At 42.4% G+C, this 22431-nt stretch overlaps 1 protein-coding gene across 1 annotated transcript in view; it reads right to left on the reverse strand.

Moving 5' to 3' along the window:
* Positions 1–22431, reverse strand: part of plcb2 (phospholipase C, beta 2) — a 72451-nt gene that overhangs the window by 38353 nt on the left and 11667 nt on the right. The window contains 9 exon segments of the mRNA XM_034195112.1: positions 2961–3057; positions 3129–3211; positions 3369–3576; positions 8355–8439; positions 8540–8622; positions 15905–16062; positions 19521–19667; positions 19748–19908; positions 21120–21220. Of these exon segments, the coding sequence (XP_034051003.1) occupies positions 2961–3057; positions 3129–3211; positions 3369–3576; positions 8355–8439; positions 8540–8622; positions 15905–16062; positions 19521–19667; positions 19748–19908; positions 21120–21220 (1123 nt within the window).

A 22431-nucleotide genomic window follows, 5' to 3' on the forward strand; every position in this document is an offset into this window, starting at 1 on the left:
ACTCCTTGTGGGAGGAGTCGTCCAGCCCCTCGTCGGAATTCCTTTGTATGAGAAGTTGCTGAGAGACTGGCGCTTTGTTTGATCAAAATTGTTTCTAAACCTGTGAGACACATCGAAGTGGACACGGTTCGAAAAATTAAGCTGGTTTTCAGTGAAAATTTTAACAGCTGATGAGAGATTTTGAGGTAATTCTGTCGCTTTAAGGACTTTTCACGGTGCGAGACGTCGCGCTGCGCTCTCAGGCAGCGTCATCAGCCTGTTCAAGCTGAAAACCTCCACATTTCAGGCTCTATTGATCCAGGACGTCGTGAGAGAACAGAGAAGTTTCAGAAGAAGTCGGTTTCAGCATTTTATCCGGATATTCCACTGTTAAAGGAGATTTTTTTAATGAAAGACGTGCGGACGGATCCGCGCGTCGGGACGCAGCCGACGCGGTGCGGCGGCACAGGAAAAACACCTCCGTGTTGATAACCATTTGTAAAATCCAGGCGGCTTTTGATGGCTTTCAGTGGAGTGAGTATGAGAAATTGTTTAACAGGCAGGACATGTTCCAACTTGTCCTTAAGGCTTTCAACAGAGGTGTTTTTCCTGTGGCGGAGCGTCGCGGCGGCTGCGTCCCGACGCGCGGACCCGTCTGCACGTCTTTCATTAAAAAAATCTCCTTTAACAGTGGAATATCTGGATAAAATGCTGAAACCGACTTCTTCTGAAACTTCTCTGTTCTCTCACGACGTCCTGGATCAATAGAGCCTGAAATGTGGAGGTTTTCAGCTTGAACAGGCTGATGACGCCGCCTGAGAGCGCTGCACGACGTCTCGCACCGTGAAAAGTCCTTAAAGCGACAGAATCACCTCAAAATCTCTCATCAGCCGTTAATTTTCACTGAAAACCAGCTTAATTTTTCGAACCGTGTCCACTTCGATGTGTCTCACAGGTTTAGAAAAAATTTTGATCAAACAAAGCGCCAGTCTCTCAGCAACTTCTCAGACAAAGGAATTCCGACGAGGGGCTGGACGACTCCTCCCACAAGGAGTGCTCACAGGCGAATGACGTCACCGACAGGCGTGGAAAAACTCACGCATGCGCACGAGGGTTCAAGCATGTCTGACGTAAAAACATATGAATGAAATCCATATAGTTTTTGAAAAAAATAAAAAGGACCGTAACTTTATTGACAGCCCTCGTATATATATATATATATATATATATATATATATACACACACACAGTAGTGTTCAGAATAATAGTAGTGCTATGTGACTAAAAAGATTAATCCAGGTTTTGAGTATATTTCTTATTGTTAGAAACAAGGTACCAGTAGATTAAGGAGATTCTCACAAATCCAACAAGACCAAGCATTCATGATATGCACACTCTTAAGGCTATGAAATTGGGCTATTAGTAAAAAAAAAAGTAGAAAAGGGGGTGTTCACAATAATAGTAGTGTGGCATTCAGTCAGTGAGTTCGTCAATTTTGTGGAACAAACAGGTGTGAATCAGGTGTCCCTTATTTAAGGATGAAGCCAGCACCTGTTGAACATGCTTTTCTCTTTGAAAGCCTGAGGACAATGGGACGTTCAAGACATTGTTCAGAAGAACAGCGTAGTTAGATTAAAAAGTTGTTTGGAGAGGGGAAAACTTATACGCAGGTGCAAAAAATTATAGGCTGTTCATCTACAATGATCTCCAATGCCTTAAAATGGAAAAAAAAGAGAAAAAAAAAACAGAGACACGTGGAAGAAAATGGAAAACAACCATCAAAATGGATAGAAGAATAACCAGAATGGCAAAGGCTCACCCATTGATCAGCTCCAGGATGATCAAAGACAGTCTGGAGTTACCTGTAAGTGCTGTGACAGTTAGAAGACGCCTGTGTGAAGCTAATTTATTTGCAAGAATCCCCCGCAAAGTCCCTCTGTTAAATAAAAGACATGTGCAGAAGAGGTTACAATTTGCCAAAGAACACATCAACTGGCCTAAAGAGAAATGGAGGAATATTTTGTGGACTGATGAGAGTACAATTGTTCTTTTTGGGTCCAAGGACTGCAGACAGTTTGTGAGACGACCCCCAAACTCTGAATTCAAGCCACAGTTCACAGTGAAGACAGTGAAGCATGGTGGTGCAAGCATCATGATATGGGCATGTTTCTCCTACTATGGTGTTGGGCCTATATATCGCATACCAGGTATCATGGATCAATTTTGATATGTCAAAATACTTGAAGAGGTCATGTTGCCTTATGCTGAAGAGGACGTGCCCTTGAAATGGGTGTTTCAACAAGACAATGACCCCAAGCACACTAGTAAACCAGCAAAATCTTGATTCCAAACCAACAACATTAATGCCTTGCAGATGTGAAGAAATCATGAAAAACTGTGGTTATTCAACTAAATACTAGTTTAGTGATTCACAGGATTGCTAAAAAAGCAGTTTGAACATAAAAGTTTTGAGTTTGTAGCATCAACAGCAGATGCTACTATTATTGTGAACACCCCCTTTTCTACTTTTTTTTTTACTAATAGCCCAATTTCATAACCTTAAGAGTGTGCATATCATGAATGCTTGGTCTTGTTGGATTTGTGAGAATTTACTGGTACCTTGTTTCCCATGTAACAATAAGAAATATACTCAAAACCTGGATTAATCTTTTTAGTCACATAGCACTACTATTATTCTGAACACTACTGTGTGTGTGTGTATATATATATATATATATATATATATATATATATATATATATATATATATATATATATATATATACACTTTTTGGTTTTTTTTGTTTTTTTGATTGACTGATTGGTTGGTTGGTTGCCAAACAACTACATTGGTTCTATTTTCTAGTTTTGATTATATTTTAAATTGTGAAAACTGGAGCTGATTCATGTTTGAAGATGAAAGTGCAGTGCATGAACCGGGGTTCGATTCAGGCTGCTGGTTTCACCAAGCAAAGACTTACTCTTGGCATTGTTAAAGGAGATGAATTTGTTGGGCTGGGTGTAGTTGACGAGCGATGACATGGCCTCGTAGGCCGTCACTTCCTGTCCAGCTGTGCCCTGTGGATGATTGACAGGTCATTAATTGTTCAGGATCGATGACAGCAATAAACACAATCATCATCTTCTACCTCGTCGGATGATTTCATTTTCTCCTCATCCTGTTCCTCTGTGTCTTCTTGTTCCTCATTGTCCTCCACAGCTGCATCTCCCTCTGATTAACCAGAAACAGCAGGACCAATCAGAAACCTGTTACATGCTTTGATACATCACAAAGGCTTCACTGGATTTATCATTATGACATCTGTTTGTCTGATCAGAAGGTGAACATTCTGTGTCAGCAGAGGATGCAAGGTGACATTCATCTCCACCACCTTGGTTCTCCAGGGTGTTCAGTGCTGCATCGGGGGAGGAGTCCTGAATGGTGGCGTTTGAGTCCTGGGTGGGCGTGGCCTGGTCAGAGGGCAGCGTGCCAGCTTTTTTAGCCTGGTTTGGCTTCTCGTGGCAGCCCTTCTTGTTTTTGATGAGGATCTTTCCCATCAGCTCAGATGGGCTGGGGATCTGCTGACCCGGCTTCAGCTAGGACAAAAAACCCAGAAGAAGGTGCACAGCGCATGAAGCGGACGGAATAAGAATCAATGCTGATCAACAAACACATTTATGAAAGGAAGTAAATAAAAATATGTGCAACATATTTACAATGCAATAGGTTTATTTGTGTCACATGAACACGAGTAAAAAAAGAACTAATTAAATTTTGGCACAGATGTAGATCAAGAGGCAGAGCTTGCCTTTGAGTAAAGACTAAAGGTAAGTACCTTTAAAATACAAGTAACTGAAATGCTTCACAGAGGAACTCTAAATTAACTGATTTCTTTAAGTGTAACTGAGTAAATGACAGTAACGAGTTAACCTGAGAAAAACCAATAGTCTGTAACTGTTTAACTCGAAAGTCTCCTTTGATCCTGATCCAATGCCATTTGTCTTAAATCCTGATTCCTTTGATTTTGATGAGTCGGAACACACAAAATAGACTGACTGACAAACATAAAGACAGACGTGATGGAAATATGACCTTCAAGATCAAAGATGAGTGATCAAAATCAAACCTCAGTAATTAGCATCAAAAGGCAGTACTCAGGCTCAAAAATTTAAATCAATGATGATTTTCAGGAACAAAGATCAATATCAAAGATCAAAGTCAACAGTCACAACTTAAATCATACAAAGGTAATTTGTAAAAATGTTCAGAACCAAGCAAGATCAAAGGTTACCATCAAATGCATGCAATCAAGGTCAAAGACCAAGATCAAGAGGCAGGCAATCAAGGTCAAAGACCAAGATCAAGAGGCAGGCAATCAAGGTCAGAGATCAAGATCAAAAGTTAGGCAGCCAAGGTCAAAGACCAAGATCAAAAGCAGGTAATCATGGTTAGAGACCAAGATCAAAGGAAAGCACTAAATGTCCTAGCAATTTGCAGTTTGGGTACAAAAATGGTTTGTCTGCTGGTACACTCAAAAAATGACTCAATTCAATTATGTGCAGGATTTCCATGTAATAAATACATGTAGCCCCAACTCAAATAAAGCACATCCATGCAAGATAATTCAATTTAATTTAGTTAAGATTATTACACGGAAATCCAATCCAGTGAATCCGTTTTTTGAGTGTATGTGTACTGCAATGGCTGTTGAAACAGTTTCATATTATGTCAGCGATGGCTGTCATGTGCACGGGCTTATGTTAGATGTAAGTAAAGCATGTGATGGGGTTAATTACTGTCGTTTATTTAGAGTGTTAATAGGTAGAGGTTTGTGTTCCATGTATTATAGGTTTCTTCTGAATATGTATCTCAGTCAAAAGCTGGGGGTTAGATGGGAGAATATACATTCCCCTTATTTTTCAATTTCTAATGATGTCAAACAAGGCGGGGTCACGTCCACTGTAGAGTTTTATGTGTATATTGATGGTTTGGTGGACACGGTTGTGTCTGTGCTGGTGCATTCAGTTATGCAGATGATATCAAATTACTGCCACGTAGTGTCAGTGCATTAGAACTTATGATTACTGTTTTTGAGGAGTACCCTAAAGAATATGACATTTTGGTTAATGTCAAAAGAGAGCTCTTATTATTGTTTGAGTGTACGAGGGCCGGACCATCGGATCCTGGTGACTTTGTAAATAATGTTGGCACCTCCAGTTGATAAAGTCACTTACTTTGGTCATGAACTTCATGAAGATTCTTTGAATTTAACTGCTGGCATGTGTGTGGCAGATTTTAATTGTCAGTTTGATATTTTTTTGCTGATTTAAAAAATTCTAACTCCAACATCAGGAATGAGTTGTTTCATAAGTACTGTACTTCATTTTTTGGTGGTCAGATTCTTAATTTGTGCACAAATTTATTTCGCCTTTTTCTCTCTCTTTCTTTCTTTTTAAGATTATATTGGTGAATGGAGGAATAGCAAAGTAAGAATTTCATTGTATAGTGTAACTGCCTGTTTCTGCTGTACATATCAATCAATCAATCAATCAATTTTTTATATAGCGCCAAATCACAACAAACAGTTGCCCCAAGGCGCTTTATATTGTAAGGCAAGGCCATACAATAATTATGTAAAACCCCAACGGTCAAAACGACCCCCTGTGAGCAAGCACTTGGCTACAGTGGGAAAAACTCCCTTTTAACAGGAAGAAACCTCCAGCAGAACCAGGCTCAGGGAGGGGCAGTCTTCTGCTAGGACTGGTTGGGGCTGAGGGAGAGAACCAGGAAAAAGACATGCTGTGGAGGGGAGCAGAGATCGATCACTAATGATTAAATGCAGAGTGGTGCATACAGAGCAAAAAGAGAAAGAAACTGCATCATGGGAACCCCCCAGCAGTCTACGTCTATAGCAGCATAACTAAGGGATGGTTCAGGGTCACCTGATCCAGCCCTAACTATAAGCTTTAGCAAAAAGGAAAGTTTTAAGCCTAATCTTAAAAGTAGAGAGGGTGTCTGTCTCCCTGATCTGAATTGGGAGCTGGTTCCACAGGAGAGGAGCCTGAAAGCTGAAGGCTCTGCCTCCCATTCTACTCTTACAAACCCTAGGAACTACAAGTAAGCCTGCAGTCTGAGAGCGAAGCGCTCTATTGGGGTGATATGGTACTACGAGGTCCCTAAGATAAGATGGGACCTGATTATTCAAAACCTTATAAGTAAGAAGAAGAATTTTAAATTCTATTCTAGAATTAACAGGAAGCCAATGAAGAGAGGCCAATATGGGTGAGATATGCTCTCTCCTTCTAGTCCCCGTTAGTACTCTAGCTGCAGCATTTTGAATTAACTGAAGGCTTTTTAGGGAACTTTTAGGACAACCTGATAATAATGAATTACAATAGTCCAGCCTAGAGGAAATAAATGCATGAATTAGTTTTTCAGCATCACTCTGAGACAAGACCTTTCTGATTTTAGAGATTGCGTAAATGCAAAAAAGCAGTCCTACATATTTGTTTAATATGCGCTTTGAATGACATATCCTGATCGAAAATGACTCCAAGATTTCTCACAGTATTACTAGAGGTCAGGGTAATGCCATCCAGAGTAAGGATCTGGTTAGACACCATGTTTCTAAGATTTGTGGGGCCAAGTACAATAACTTCAGTTTTATCTGAGTTTAAAAGCAGGAAATTAGAGGTCATCCATGTCTTTATGTCTGTAAGACAATCCTGCAGTTTAGCTAATTGGTGTGTGTCCTCTGGCTTCATGGATAGATAAAGCTGGGTATCATCTGCGTAACAATGAAAATTTAAGCAATACCGTCTAATAATACTGCCTAAGGGAAGCATGTATAAAGTGAATAAAATTGGTCCTAGCACAGAACCTTGTGGAACTCCATAATTAACTTTAGTCTGTGAAGAAGATTCCCCATTTACATGAACAAATTGTAATCTATTAGACAAATATGATTCAAAGCACCGCAGCGCAGTGCCTTTAATACCTATGGCATGCTCTAATCTCTGTAATAAAATTTTATGGTCAACAGTATCAAAAGCAGCACTGAGGTCTAACAGAACAAGCACAGAGATGAGTCCACTGTCCGAGGCCATAAGAAGATCATTTGTAACCTTCACTAATGCTGTTTCTGTACTATGATGAATTCTAAAACCTGACTGAAACTCTTCAAATAGACCATTCCTCTGCAAATGATCAGTTAGCTGTTTTACAACTACCCTTTCAAGAATTTTTGAGAGAAAAGGAAGGTTGGAGATTGGCCTATAATTAGCTAAGATAGCTGGGTCAAGTGATGGCTTTTTAAGTAATGGTTTAATTACTGCCACCTTAAAAGCCTGTGGTACATAGCCAACTAATAAAGATAGATTGATCATATTTAAGATCGAAGCATTAAATAATGGTAGGGCTTCCTTGAGCAGCCTGGTAGGAATGGGGTCTAATAGACATGTTGATGGTTTGGATGAAGTAACTAATGAAAATAACTCAGACAGAACAATCGGAGAGAAAGAGTCCAACCAAACACCGGCATCACTGAAAGCAGCCAAAGACAACGATACGTCTTTGGGATGGTTATGAGTAATTTTTTTAGCAAAGAAAGTCATGAAGTCATTACTAGTTAAACTAGTACTAGTATTATACTAGTACTAGTACTAACTATTACTAGTACATACGACAATAAAACTCTTGAATCTTGAAAATGAAATTGAAACCATTTATTACACTTGTAGAAAGGCTCTGCGTACAGTCTGCCGTGTGCCACACATTCTAATATTTTGACATATCTTGCAAACTGTATGAGTATGGAGCTTCATTTTGCTAAGCGTTGTATAAAATGTATTGATAAGATGTGAAATAGTGTTAATGATGTTGTAAGTACAGTTAGCAAAATGGGCCTTTTAGGCTCCCATTCTGCAGTTGGTGCTAACAGGAGATACCGTCAGTATCAATTTCAGTGTGATAGTCGTAATGTTTGTGGCTCTTGACAGCATCATTTTGATGAGGAGGTTTTCAGACTCGCAAAACAAATAATAGAAACGTGTGCAATGAGTGATAACTGTGAGGTGAATTTGAATATACGGTTATAATTAGACACCTGTGAACAGGCCTGGTGCTTTTTTATGTTATTCATTTCTTTTCTGTGTTTTATTCTATTTTGTTGTACAACATTGTTTGTAAAAGTGTGTGAATAAAGGAAATCTGTCCATCACTAACCCTGTTCCTGTTGGTCACGTGTGGCAGCGATAAGAAAGACGTCAAACATGAACTTTGTCACGCGGTTGGATGGTTGTGATGAGTCACGTGGCGGAACATGATAATCTGTGATGTAATCCCTTGCTAACAGCGAGCCGTGCTCTGGACTCACGGGGTATTTGTCGAGTGGCTCCGTCAGCAGCGCGTCGCCAAATATGGTTTTGCAGTAGTTGGCCATTTTCTCCTGCTGCTTGACCCTGAAATCAAACGACCCTGTTACTGTTTCAGTTAGGACAAAAATAACATCACAACAGCATTACAACAACAGGATGAGCTCACAGAAATGTTCAGTCTTACGAGTCAACGTGGTTTTCGAAAGACAGGACGACAGGATACTGAGAGGTCTTGAAGGCGCTTTCAGCGATGGCCTCGATTACATCCTGTCCCAAAGGAAAGAAGAATTTTATGATATAATTTATTTTATGATTTTATGAATTTTAGAAATAGTCTGTCTTCTTCTTCTTCTTTGTCTTTCGGCTGTTCCCGTTAGGGGTCGCCACAGCAGATCAATCGTTTCCATCTCACCCTGTCCTCTGTATCTTCCTCTGTCACACCAATCACTTGCATGTCCTCCTTCAACACATCCATAAACCTCCTCTTTGGTCTCCCTCTTCTCCTCCTGCCTGGTAGCTCCATCCTCAGCATCCTTCTCCCTATATACCCTGGGTCCCTCCTCTGCACATGTCCAAACCATCTCAATCTCGCCTCTCTGACTTTGTCTCCAAACCGTCCCACCTGAGCTGTCCCTCTGATATGTTCATTCCTAATCTTGTCCATTCTTGTCACTCCCAAAGAGAATCTCAACATCTTCAGCTCTGCCTCCTGTCTTTTTGTTAGTGCCACCGTCTCTAAACCATACAACATAGCTGGTCTCACTACTGTCTTGTAAACTTTCCCCTCGACTCTTGCTGATATTCTTTGGTCACAAGTCCCTCCTGCCACCTTTCTCCACCCACTCCACCCTGCCTGCACTCTCTTCTTCACCTCTCTACCACACTCTCCATTAGTTTGAACAGTTGACCCCAAATATTTAAACTCATCTACTTTCACCACTTCTACTCCTTGTAACTGCACTATTCCACTGGGCTCCCTCCCATTCACACACATGTACTCAGTCTTGCTTCTACTGACTTTCATTCCCCTTCTCTCCAAAGCATATCTCCACCTCTCCATTATAAATAGTCTGTAATTAGACTAAAACTGGAGAACCACCAGTCAAAAGTGACAAAAATGACTGACTGACTGAAAAGTCAGTCTCTTCTCCTGTGGGAGAAGTTCTCCTGCAGCCTGTCGCACAGTGAGCGCTGCAGACGCCAGTGTTTGTAGGGGAGACCGGAACCATTTACCCACAGAAAATTTTAAATTTATAGCTCTCTGAAACACTATTGCCTGCATTTTGAGGGCCAGATTTTGTGAAGTAAAGACAAAGTTTGTTTTTGTTTTTTTAATCTTTGTTACAGCTTTACATAGAAGGGTGTAGAAATGTACCTGTGTCAGGGCCAGTGAACCAGGTACCTCTGGTGCCCTCTTTTGGCTGCCCTGGATCTGTACAGTAATTTTGTATTCAGTATGTTTGTAAAAAAATTTTTAGCTTGGGACTCCAGCATGAGCGGTCGCATCTCGTCCTCCCTCCTGTCCTCCTGTTGTCTCTATCTCTGTCTTCAACCTTCAAAGTCCTGACTTCACCAGACTGTGAGTTCTTCAAATTGCATTCGGAATAACCATGGAATTGATCAGCTGGTCTCAATGCTATTGACACCATTTTTTCAACAAGGAAATCAGGGCTGGGGTACCTTGTGTGCCCAGAAGGAGCCTATCCTGTGGGCTACATTCTCGACACCTGGAAGGAGTGGTGCATAGCGTGCTTGGCACCACTCTCCGTGGAAGACGTTGAGGATTTATTCTTATTTGTCTTTGTGGTAGTTGGGCTTCTGCTGTCAGGATTATGCGCTGCCCTGATCTACCGGAAACTTGGCAAGACGGCTGCCACCCAAACCACAACGCCACGTCTGTCCGTCATGATTATCGAGGTTGGCAAGGCTGTACAGTCTCAGACTGCATTGACTCTTGAACTGAAATGCAAGCTGGAATGCACCTCAGCTGTCTGCCCTGCAAAGGCATTGATGTTGGAGACCAGTGAATATTTATTTAAAACAATTGGATCTGGACAGTTAAGAGAAGCCGCATTTGTCTCTGTGCTTCTCTGCCTAACCCAAACACGGCAGCCTTATCAGCTACCGGTCAAAATGCCCGCTTGTTTTTCCTCCAGAAGATTTCAACGGCCCTGGTGATGCACACAGTTCCCTTTCTCATCTGCCCTCCCCCACAGACTCTATGCACACACGGACAGGGACTGATATGAACCACCTGCACACAAGGACACCCCCCTCCTTTGTGTTTCTGTCCCCACTGTGGCCTCCTCACTTGCCCCTCCCTTCCCCCTCCAGGAGGCCACACAGCTCGGCTGCAGCAACCTTCCACCTCCACCCCCAAGCTCGGTTGCACAGCATGAAGCTGCTGCACCCCCCCCCCCACTGCCTCAATTCGGATGACGGACTGTTTCAAAGTTTAGCGTACATAAACAATCAAATATATATGTGCAGTTGTTTTAATTCTGATGTGTGCCATTATTACGTTCAACTAGTAATAATTGTGGATTAATTGCTGTATTTTTGTCTGAGGTAATTGGATGTGATATGAATTGCCCTTTTAGGGATCAATAAATCTGTTTGAATCTTGAAATAAAAATACTACTCTTTCATTCTGGGAGAGAGATGGTCCGTGCCATCAGTCTTATAGCCATCATTATTAACGACGAATACTTCATTAATTTGCTGTCAAATGTCAATATAATACTAGGACTATGTTGCATAACTAGACAATTTGGTAATAGCTCAAAAACGGTTTTAATAACACTAACCCAAATCAATATCAGATTGGATCAAATCAAAAGAATCGATTCTGAATCTTAAGATGTTGGGGAAAGTGTAGTGACACGGACCCACAACAGGGGGCGCAAATGAACCGTCAATAGATGAGCCAAAAGGTAACAATTTAATGTTGTGAATGTGCACAACGACTATACAGACAATCTCAGAATATGATAGCAGTAAATACACAAAGGTGACGTGTGGGCAGGCTCGAGGATAGAAGACGTCTGTCCTGAGAAGCGCCGGAACCACACGATTTCCGCCGCCACCGAACCTGGTGAATACTGATCACACCAAACGCCAATCCCACAGATAAGGAAACGCTTACAGGAAAACAGCTGCAAAGAAGTTCAGACTATTAGTCAGTGTTTTCAGTTTAGCAGAGAATTACCTTCACAGGTAGATGATATCTCGGCAATGAGGTGGAGATGACGTCCGGGTTTTATGAAGTAGTATGATGAAGCGTAGATGGGTGACAGCTGTGAGTGACAGCTGTCACCCCCGGCTGTGTCCGTGGCGGCAGCGCCCTCTCGTGCCTGAAGCCCGCACTTCAGGCAGGGCGCCCTTTGGTGGTGGGCCAGCAGTACCTCCTCTTCTGGCGGCCCACACAACATAAGAATTGGAATCAAATCGATTCTTGAAATTTGAATTGATACCCAGCTCTAGAAGAGATGATTATGAAAGCGCCATGTTTGGGATGTCAAAATCAGGCTTTTCTCATTGCCCTCATTTCATGTTGAGTATCTTCGATACAGAGTCCCCATCTGATATGTTCCTACTGTACCTGCACAGAGCCCACTGCATTAAGGTCAGTACATACCTGACAATTTCAGCATGCTTTAAGAAAAACAACAAAAAACACATCTTAAATAAAAGATGCTCCTTCATGTATGATTAACTTATATTTAATAAATTACTTACTTTTACATATTATCATTATTAATATGTTTATGTCGTGGACATGAACGAGTGAAGCTCTTCAGCATCTCACCATGTCATTTAGGTCCTTCAGACATTTTTTCGGTAAATGCTTCTGAGGAGCATTAGTATAGCTAAATATCTACCCCCCCAGCTAACCCCCCCCCCCTTAACCCCCTGCCACTATAAGCATTTTTTTTTTTTATGTTGATGTAAATTCAGATTCTAACTTTTCAGCTACTTCACAGTGTGGCTGCACAATATGGAAAATTAGCTGAACTTTCAGGTCTTCTTTTAAGAAAACCCTCCTCTACACCACTTTATCAGGAAGCTGGATTTTATATCTTCAATTAAATTTATACCAAGTTGGAGAGATTTGCTATCAATGTAAGTTTAAGTAAGATCATTTTAGACATTAGAAAACATCTGTTTACTCACCAATATAACTCTGAGTCTGTGGTTGTAGACGATGTGTTCAAATTCAAAACTGCCTCAAACATTTTTCTTCTTCTACTAAGGTGGATTTGAACTTTTTTTGTGGAACACAGCACCAACTACTGTACAGGAGGGACCTAGCAGTCAATATGTGTCACCGATTTCAAAATGGCTCTTTTCAACCAGACGTGTGGTGCCGTGACAGGTCAGTCATCCGGGTGGCACCTGGGGTGTCCAATCAGATTTCAGGGAAGTCCAGTGCAACCCAGCTACACCCATGCCAGGAAGTGTTTGACATTTCCTGTTTCACTGTGGACTCAAAATTTGGCACTTCCTGTTTCAGTGTGAACTTGCCACCAAGTTCCTGTAAGATCCCATGGGATCTCGTCTGTCAATCCAGGAAGTGTTTAAAATTTGAACATTTCCTGTTTTACTGTGACTTTGAAAATTGGCACTTCCTGTTTAGGATGCCCTGTACCATGAGTGAGCTTCGCGACGCTTTGCTCATATAATTATATAGTAAATAACATTATAATAATTTAAAATAATATTAATTGAACAATGTTTTAGTTGTTAAAAGTGCATCATCCTTATTATGATGATGATGTTTTCAAAAGTGGATCTTTGCTTTGGGGGTGGGGGAGGGTGAGGGGGTTCTGACCCCTCACCCATCTGGCTACGTGCCTGCACAGTCTCTGAGCAGGAGGACAACAGACTTCCTGCTAATAAATGCCCCTAAATCCTACAGAGTGTAGCTTTAAAAAAAGACCAGTACCACTTTTCCAGTGGCGGTCTTTCACCCCCTAGTGGCAGAACACTGCACGTACAGTTCACCCCTTCACCAGGACACTGGTTTTGTTTTGTTGCAGTGTGGTCAGTACACGTGCTTCCAAAACAAAAGGTTCCGGGCTGAAAACCCCTCACTCCCATTCCTCGTGTGATGTGGAGCTGCATCAGGACAAACATCCAGCGTCAAACTTGTGCCAAATCAACATGCATATGTGGTGACCTTGAGTGAAAAAGGGAGGAGCCAAAAGAACTTAATGTATAAAGTGGCTCATGGTCGTGGATAATTTAATCCTGGACCCAGAACATCATCACAGTCTGTTGTTTCAAATCAGGATTTGTTTCACATTCCCAAAATTATTTCAGAAGTGTGCAACTAATTCTTCTGTCATCCTGATGAATGAAAACAAAGCTCCTCCACAGAGCTAATAAAAGTCGTGACAAACTGCAGAGTTGGTGTGCAGCAGGTCCAGACTCTTCACTGGGTTCGGGGACGGTGCTGCTCCACTTGGCCTTACATGGAAATGTTGAGTGGGAGAGAATGTGTGCGACTGTGACATTTAAGCTTCACTTTCCTTTGTTCTTAATGTCCTGATGGATAAATAAGATTCAGTGGCACCTTGAGGCAGCACAAAGGAAACAAGACCACATTATCTGCTGCAAAAGGCTTCAGATTTATACAGACTTTTCTTGAGTTCCTCGACTGCTGAAACTGTCTGCGACCACCAGGACTGCCTTCCTGTATGTTAGTTCCACTGAAGAAGAAAGAGACTCATCTTTACCTAAAGCAAAATTAATTGCATAGCGACCCCTTCTTTTTTCGGCTGCTCCCATCAGGGGTCGCCACAGCAGATCAATCGTTTCCATCTCACCCTGTCTTCTGTATCTTTCTCTGTCACACCAACCACCTGCATGTCCTCAGCACATCCATAATCCTCCTCTTTGGCCTCCCTCTTCTCCTCCTGCCTGGTGGCTCCATCCTCAGCATCCTTCTCCCTATATACCCTGGGTCCCTCCTCTGCACATCCAAACAATCTCAGTCTCACCTCTCTGACTTTGTCTCCAAATCGTCCCACCTGAGCTGTCCATCTGATATGTTTATTCCTAATCCTGTCTATCCTCGTCACTCCCAAACAGAATCAGAACATCTTCTGCTCCGCCTCCTGTCTTTTTGTTAGTGCCACCGTCTCTAAGGCCCCCATCACACACAGCACGAATGGAGCCAAATGGTATCTGATTGATGAATCAACCCACATCTGAAAAGTGTCGAGGTGCAGTCTGAAAACGTCGGACAGCAGTCTCAGAGCAGTCTACATGGACAGGCCGAATGTTTTGCACATGTCCAGTCCAGGTGGGATGCCCATCAAACACCAGTCAATGTCAGTCTGAGCGCAATCCCACTGCAATGTACATATTCATACGGCGTCATAACATCATTCAGAACAATCTGATCGCAGTCGGGGGAACCTCGAAATGGATCAGGCACATTAAGTCCTGCCAGCATGTCCCACTTGTACCACATATGTGCACCTCCACTGGATCCCATTCAGGGAGCGCAAAGATAATGTTGACATGCAACATGTATGTGGCACACATCCTTCATGTGGCGTGGACGTGGACATTGTCAGAGGCTCGGCGCGGTGCCCGCAACACAGCTGAACAGGATGTCACCCCTGTAATACACATATTATAACATGTTCACCATGGAACTTTGTCTGTGGAATGATGGTGGAACTGTTTTGCCAGCCCATGACACCATAAATAAACATGTAAACTCACCTGCGGCCTGGTGCGTGTCACAGCACATGCCAGGCGCTGCAGGCTGTGGTTAAGTCCCTCTCGCTTCGGCTGCACCGTATGCTGACAACATCAGCTCACAAATGTCTCGTCCAACACGGCCTAAATATATCCTATGTCAGGTGCCGTCCCACAGCATTGTGCTCCATGTGCCGAGGTCAGTGCCGTGAGGAAGTGAGTGGACACGCAAATCAGTGAGTGAGTGAGTGACAGCACTCGGGTGCATCTGTCAGGCAGCCTGAGCGCTTTATTTATGATTCTGGTGCAGTCTGACAGCAGTCTGTGTTGTGCGGGTGCACGTGACTCAGTCCAGATTGGATCCGCCCACATTCTACATGGTCGTCCGCCAGTCGTACACGGCTGCCCGCCTGTCTGTGCCTCAGATTTTGTTTATTTTTTCCTGTTCTAGCTGATTCTGCTTGATTCCTGCGCATTCTTGCTGCATGCACTCTTGTCTACTTACATCATCTCTTCATTTATCCCAGTTCATTTTTGCCAACCTTGTTCTACATACTGTCCTGAACATCTTCATTCCACCAAGTCTCTTTGTTTTTAAGGATTTATTTCACCATTTTGAGATGGACTATTATATATTTAATGGATTTTCACAAAATTGTGAAAATGTTGGCCGTAACCTGGAATATTTATAATAGAAATTTAAATTCTAGCTGCAAAAAAGTGAGTACATTTTTGGAAGAGTTTATCGGAATAAGGTGTCAAGTTTGCTAATATGGAACAAAGTAGGTGAAATATTAAGTGTTCGTGGGGAGTAAGGCCTGAAAGAACGTATAAGCACCTTGAATAGTATTTCAGTTGTCATGGTGAAGCCGTGAGTTATGATGGGTTCTTCATCTGGAGGTTTGCCCTTCCAGCAGTCCAGCTCCAGACACCGACAGCCGGACAGCAGGCACTGACGGTACATCTCCGGAGATGACACACCTGAGAATTGGCCAGCTGCAGAGAAACACAAATTCCCTCAAAAATCCTCCTCAGAAGAGGCCATCAAGATCTACTTAAACATACAATGGCTTTCTAAAGTATTCAACATGTGAGTGAAAGTCATTTAGCCCCTAAAGCCTCTATTATACTGAAGCTCATTCTGTGTCTTGATTCTTTGTTTCCAAAGAATCATTTGTCATTGTGTCAATCAGGGGTCACCAGCCCTGCTTCTGGAGATCACCTTCCCTGTGTGTTTTCCATATCTGCTGCAACCACAGCTGATTACTGAATTCTGCTTGTCCTAGATCTTGATTGGCTGAGCACACCTGAACAGAGCAGGAATTGCTGGAAAACATGCCGGACGAGAGCTCTTGGCAGAATTTCTATTGTACCTGTAGTTATATTGTACCTGCATTAATGGTAAATGTCCACCAGGTGGCAACACTGCTCCATTTTAAGAACCTTGGGACATGACGATGACAGCCAGTTGCTTATTGTATCAGAGGTGATCTCTGGGACCAGGGTTGGTGATCCTTGAGTCAGAGTTCCATCCTTTATAATATTTAATCCAATATGACCCCCAGAGGATGATACTATCACCTTATTAGCAGGGCAGACATATAAGCCAATTGTGTATTTTATACTAAAGGCACCAAATTTTACACTGATATCGTTTGATATATAATAATTAAAAAAAAAATTAATTGTGGTCCGAATGGATGAATCATGTAATTTTCTATATTTTATTACACACTGAATCCATTCCAGCTGCAATTACATTGATAAATAAAACTAAGCTTGGCATGATATCTACATTTTAATTATATCTCACAATATCTGTGCAAAATGTGGTGCTTTTCCCATAAAATCCACACTTGTCGTGATATTTGACACATATCTGCCCCGCTATGTGCAAGAAGTAAGTCCTGTACTGGTCCTGAGGTCCATCGGGCCTGTGTGCGTCCCCAGAGAGTGTGGCAGGAAGATGAGAGTCCATGAGTGGACAGAGACAATGCAGATGAAGAGTCTTTTCCAAGGACAAAGACACGTAGCTTGAGCTGAACCCCGGAGTCTATTTACCACCAAGCCTGGACTTGCATATGAATGGAAGAAGTGGCTCAGGGGGATAAATTACATCACATCCTGCAGGATGTGGTTCACAGTGTTCCCAGAATATATGTTTTGTTAAGAAGTTCAGGATTTTCCTCATTGTTGTGATCCAGTTTTAATTTTGTCTGATGTGCATCAGATGAGTCTTTGAGTCTGTAACCATGCGGCTTCTTTTCATTTGGTTTGAAGTTACATATGATTTCTGGTACAGCAGCCTGGTTGGACAATATATGAGCAAAATATTTGCTCATTTTGAAATGGATGACTGCAACACCGGACTTGATCAACTGAAGTCGTACATCAAGCAAGAATGGGAAAGAATTCCACCTACAAAGCTTCAAGAATTAGTGTCCTCAGTTCCCAAACGCTTAAGCCCCGTTTACACATAGACGGTTTTGTCGGCGGGTAGTACGTAGACTGAAGTTCGTGGTAGTTCCGGCTGTTTTTGCGGTGGAAAGGGGTGGAGCATTTTGCCGGCGTTTTGACCGCCATACTAGCCGCAAATAAGCGGATAAAACGCTGCTAAATCCGCCGAATAAAGCGGCGTTTTGACGCCATAGCATCCGGCACACGTCAGGCAACGGGGGTTAATACCCAGTTCTATCCTTTACAATCGCAGGTTAAGACGCGCGTGAGAACGGCGGTGTTCTGCTGCCGCTGATAATGCCCTGTGTACCGCTGCTTAATACCCAGGTTTTTATCCAGGCAAATCCTGCGTTACTCCAGGATCATTTGCATATAGGCACCGCCCCCAGAGTATAATAGGCTGAAGCAGCAGGAATACATGCCTCTGTCACTGCAGGGGGAGGGAGATCATCCTCAGCCTTTTCTTCTCCTTCCTTTCCCCCTCCTCAACATGTTGCTCTGTCTCCACCACAGGCCTCCCCTCTGCTTCTGAACCAGACCTCTTGGTTTCCTTCTTCTTTAAGTCCTTGCCGCTGCCAATTTTATTTTAGGAGGCATACTGGAGCTTCTCTGCAAAAATATCTGGAGCTGGCCGCTAGTGAGAGGCCTGCATGCAGCGCGCTAGCGTTTTTATACTGACCGCCGCCTATCAGCCATTTGGAACGCCGTTTTAAGTGGGAGGTGGCGTTTAGAACGGCGTACTGTCCGCTAGCGCCGCCGTTTTGTCTGCCTCTGTCGCCGGTTAAAACGCTGTTGTGTACGCCGATGTGGGCTCTATCTCCATTTTATACGCCGTTGATTAGGGATACAAGGCCGGCCGCTGGCGGTGTAAACTGCGGCACTACAGGAAGGGACAGGATGAAACGGCGATTAAAAAGTATCAAACGCCGTTGTTTGCATTGTCTCTGTCGTCACGCGAATTCTCCGGGAGCGCTCCCGGAATTATTCGACATGTTGAATAATTTTTTCGACGATACCCGGTGAAGCCGGAACTAAGCCACACCCCCTAGCGCCGGCGTTAACAACGGCGTTTGATCCCTAAGATGCCCCGGAGGAGCCAAAAACTCTTCCGGGACGCTTCTGGGAGCTCTTACCGTCTATGTGTAAACGGGGCTTTATTGAGTGTTGTTAGAAGGAAAGGTGATGTAACACAGTGGGAAACATACCACCACTGTCCCAGCTTTTTTTGAAACGTGTTGCAGGCATCCATTTCAAAATGAGCAATTACCAGGGAACATTCAAAGTCAGAGTCCCTGAGAATCAGTGACTATCCTGGTTTATCATATATATATATATACATATATATATATATATATATATATATATATATATATATATATATATATATATATACAAAGACTCGTAACAACAGTTATGTGTTATGTTTCATCAATATCCACAATGGATCTTTGTGTGTGTGTGTGTGTGTGTGTGTGTGTGTAAGTAACCATTTGCTTATGCAAATAAGTGTGTTAATCTGCATTTTGATAGCAATTGACTCATCAGCTCATTTGATGTTCCCCAAACATTGATCATCAATAAAAACTAACACTCATCAGCAAAATTTCAGTGTCAGTTCTTGTGAAGAAGTTGTGACTGTCCCATCATCATCAATTTCTGGTGACCATTTTAATATGCTAATTAGATGGTTTACATATCAAAATGGAGCTTGGTAAGTGTCAGATTTAGATTCAGAACCCTCCAGTTAGGATACAAACTGGTTACAAAGTGTAAAGAAAAAATGCTTTATGAAGTCACATTTTCTGGAAATGGGACCTGACTAATAGTTCGGTTTGCAAATAGTGACTTCCAAAAGTTCCTTTTCAAGAAAGAATTCAACATGAAATATAGCAAGAGGATAAATAACATGTATAGTTCAGAGAAACCTGATTCCATGTGTGGTTGAATAGTTGTGGGAGTAAAACCTGCTGATCAGTTTAGAATGTGGTTTGTGTGACCTGTCAGGTACGTGTTGTGGGACGACTTGATGAAATAGTGGGGTATGGGTTGGGTCATGTCCTGGCACTTGGCCAGTCTGTCCTGCATGGTGACTGATGTCTCCGACCCCATCAGGTAGAACAACAGACCTTCTGGAGTAATCAGACCTGCAGAAGAAAGAGACTTTGAAACATGAAGAGATGCTTCAAAGGAAAGCGGTTATCAAACAATTCTCGCCGTGTCTCACCTCTGTTCGAATTCGAGCTGCAGGGTTCATACTTGTCGATCAGAGCCTTGATCTGCTCTTGGCGCAGACGAGGAAACAGTTCTTCATTCAGCCGAGAGTCCCTTTGTTTCTCGTTGAGGAACTTGGTGAAATTGTCCTTTGTCATGGTGGGTTTGTTGGAACTGAAGGACACAGTGAGCTGTGATCAGCGGAACCTGGTTAATGTCCAACATCATCTGGCCAAACATCATGTGGGCATAATTATGGCTGGACACTTCTGGCTTTGCAATCACAATGTGCAAAAAGCATTTGTCATGATTCTATACATTTTTCATTATCAGACTTAAAATTGTGTTCACCTTTGTTGTAAAGAGCGACCTGTTATGATACGTGGATGCATGGCTCAGAAAATGGGTGGAAAATGCAGACTGTCAGATTAGGCGTTGGAGTAATAACAGAGCTTTACAGGGAGGAAAACAGGACAATGACAGAAACAGCTGGAACGAGGATACAATGATCAATGAACTGGCAAAGGCTGACGAAACACATGAGGCTTAAATAACACAGCTGGTAATTACACAAAATGAGACACAGGTGTGAGGAACGTTCAGGAAGGGGGCGTGGTCAGACCAGAGAAAGGAAGAGACGACATAAGAGAGTTCAGTGAGAAACTGAGCGTGAGCGTGACCGTGACGTACCTAAAACCCTACAATGAACAAAATAACCTAAATAAACACAGAGAGCAAAACCAAAAGTCAAAGAAAACATCCACACAGAAAGAACAAAGGAGAAAAAAACTGAACAGCGAATAACAAGACAACAAAGGCGGAACAGAAACTAGAACGGCACTCAACACCTGGCTAAAGTATGATACACAGAAAATAACGCCAGAGACTAAAGAAAAACAAACCGACGATCAAACAATGGGCCAAACAGGACCAATGAAAAGAAGACAGATGCAGACAGAGGACAAAGCCACAACACCGGCCTGGACGGGGACAAACCAGGACACGATCCAAGGTTTTTACAAGTCAATGCAGCCAATTATTTGCACCAACAACCCTAGAGTGCCAATTCTTGTCATTTTTGCCATTCTGGACATTGTCAAGAAAAAATGTGACATTAGTTATTTTTGGTTTGTTTCACCATTTTTTAAATGATTGAAAAATGTTGAACTCTTAAATTTTCTGTCATTTTTCTGAATATTGTTCAGCGAACACTGAAGCTGTAAACCCCCTAAGTGAGGATGGTTTTAGTAGGATGGCAATAAATGTTATATTTAAAATAAAAATGACTATAATACTGACAAAAGCAAAAACAGATTTTTTATTTTTTTGTGTGTGTGTGTTGCACGGCTGATTTTCAGCACCAGGTGAAGAACAGATTTACTCACTAAGACGTGAAGATCTCGTAGAGCTCAGGCCGAGGGCAGAGGTTCATCAGGAAGGTCTTGAAGGCAGACTCAGTGAACACATCAGGCTTGATGGTGTCATACTACAGAGAAAACAGCAAGGCAGTGCATCAGTCAGGTCTGTCCATCAAACATCTCAGTCATCCATGCAGAAGATATCTTAGAAGATTAGATTGAAGAATCTGAATATTGAAACTCTGAAGGGTGTATCTGAGGCCACCGCATCAGTTTACTGCTGAGTGAAGAAGCCTCTTAGATGTGTTTTCAACTTTCTCTATGACTCAGTGGAGAGTCCAGCTGAAGACGCTGATGGAGGTCAAACCTCTAGCACCATGTTGTGGTTTGGAGTTTCTCCTCCCTCCAGTGGAGCCGATGATGAGGAGCACCTGTGGCTGTGACACACCTGTTGGTAATTAGCGGCGCCTTCTTAAGGTCTGGCTGAGCAGGAGGACACTGCCAGACTCGTCCACTGTCTGTGTGGTGCAGTTGGCCTCTAGTTACCCGTTCTGGGCACTTTGCCGCTTTCATTCCTTGACTTCCCTCATTATCTTGTTTGGTACTTTGTTTCTTACCTTGTAGATCTGCAGCTGCCACCAGCTCCACTGGTCCACCTGGTTTCACTCCTGACCTTCCAGTCCTCCAATGTCCTCCTCCACCATTGGCTGCTTATTTATCTTTTCATTTAGACAATAAATCTGTATTTCTTTTACATCAGCTCTCTGCCTCACTGCTTCTTGAGTTCTAACTGGTTCTCACAACAGACCATGAGGATGAAGATCAATAATGTCTCAGAACCATCCAGAGTGGGAGTGTCCATTGAAACAGGGTTGTTGAGATCAACCACAGAAGATGACATTGCTCCCACAGAGTCATGGAGGCACAGCTTGAAGTTGTATTTATTTTTTTATTTTTTTGAGGAGGGGAAAAAGACACTGAGAGTATCCGAATGATGACGGATCTCTATTTTTTTCCCCATTTTACATAGATTGCATCTAAAGCTCAAATAGTAGAGCAAGTGATACACCCTGACTGGAGAAGAGCATCAAATTATCCTTGAGCAAGATGCTGAAGATCAAAGCTCTATCTTCTTGCGTGCACACAAACCACACATGTGAAACCGTGTGGTTGTGTGCACGCAAGATCCGTTAAATCGAACACTCCATTTTAATACAATAATTAAGTTAATGTAACTCAAACTTTGAAAAAAATTATAGTCACTCATTTCCATTAATTAAACTAACTCAAAAATGACTTGTTGTCATAACAACTCAGTTCCTTTAAGTGCATTTAAAGA

The sequence above is a fragment of the Thalassophryne amazonica genome, chromosome 19 (assembly GCF_902500255.1).
Source record: "Thalassophryne amazonica chromosome 19, fThaAma1.1, whole genome shotgun sequence".
NCBI lineage: Eukaryota > Metazoa > Chordata > Actinopteri > Batrachoidiformes > Batrachoididae > Thalassophryne > Thalassophryne amazonica.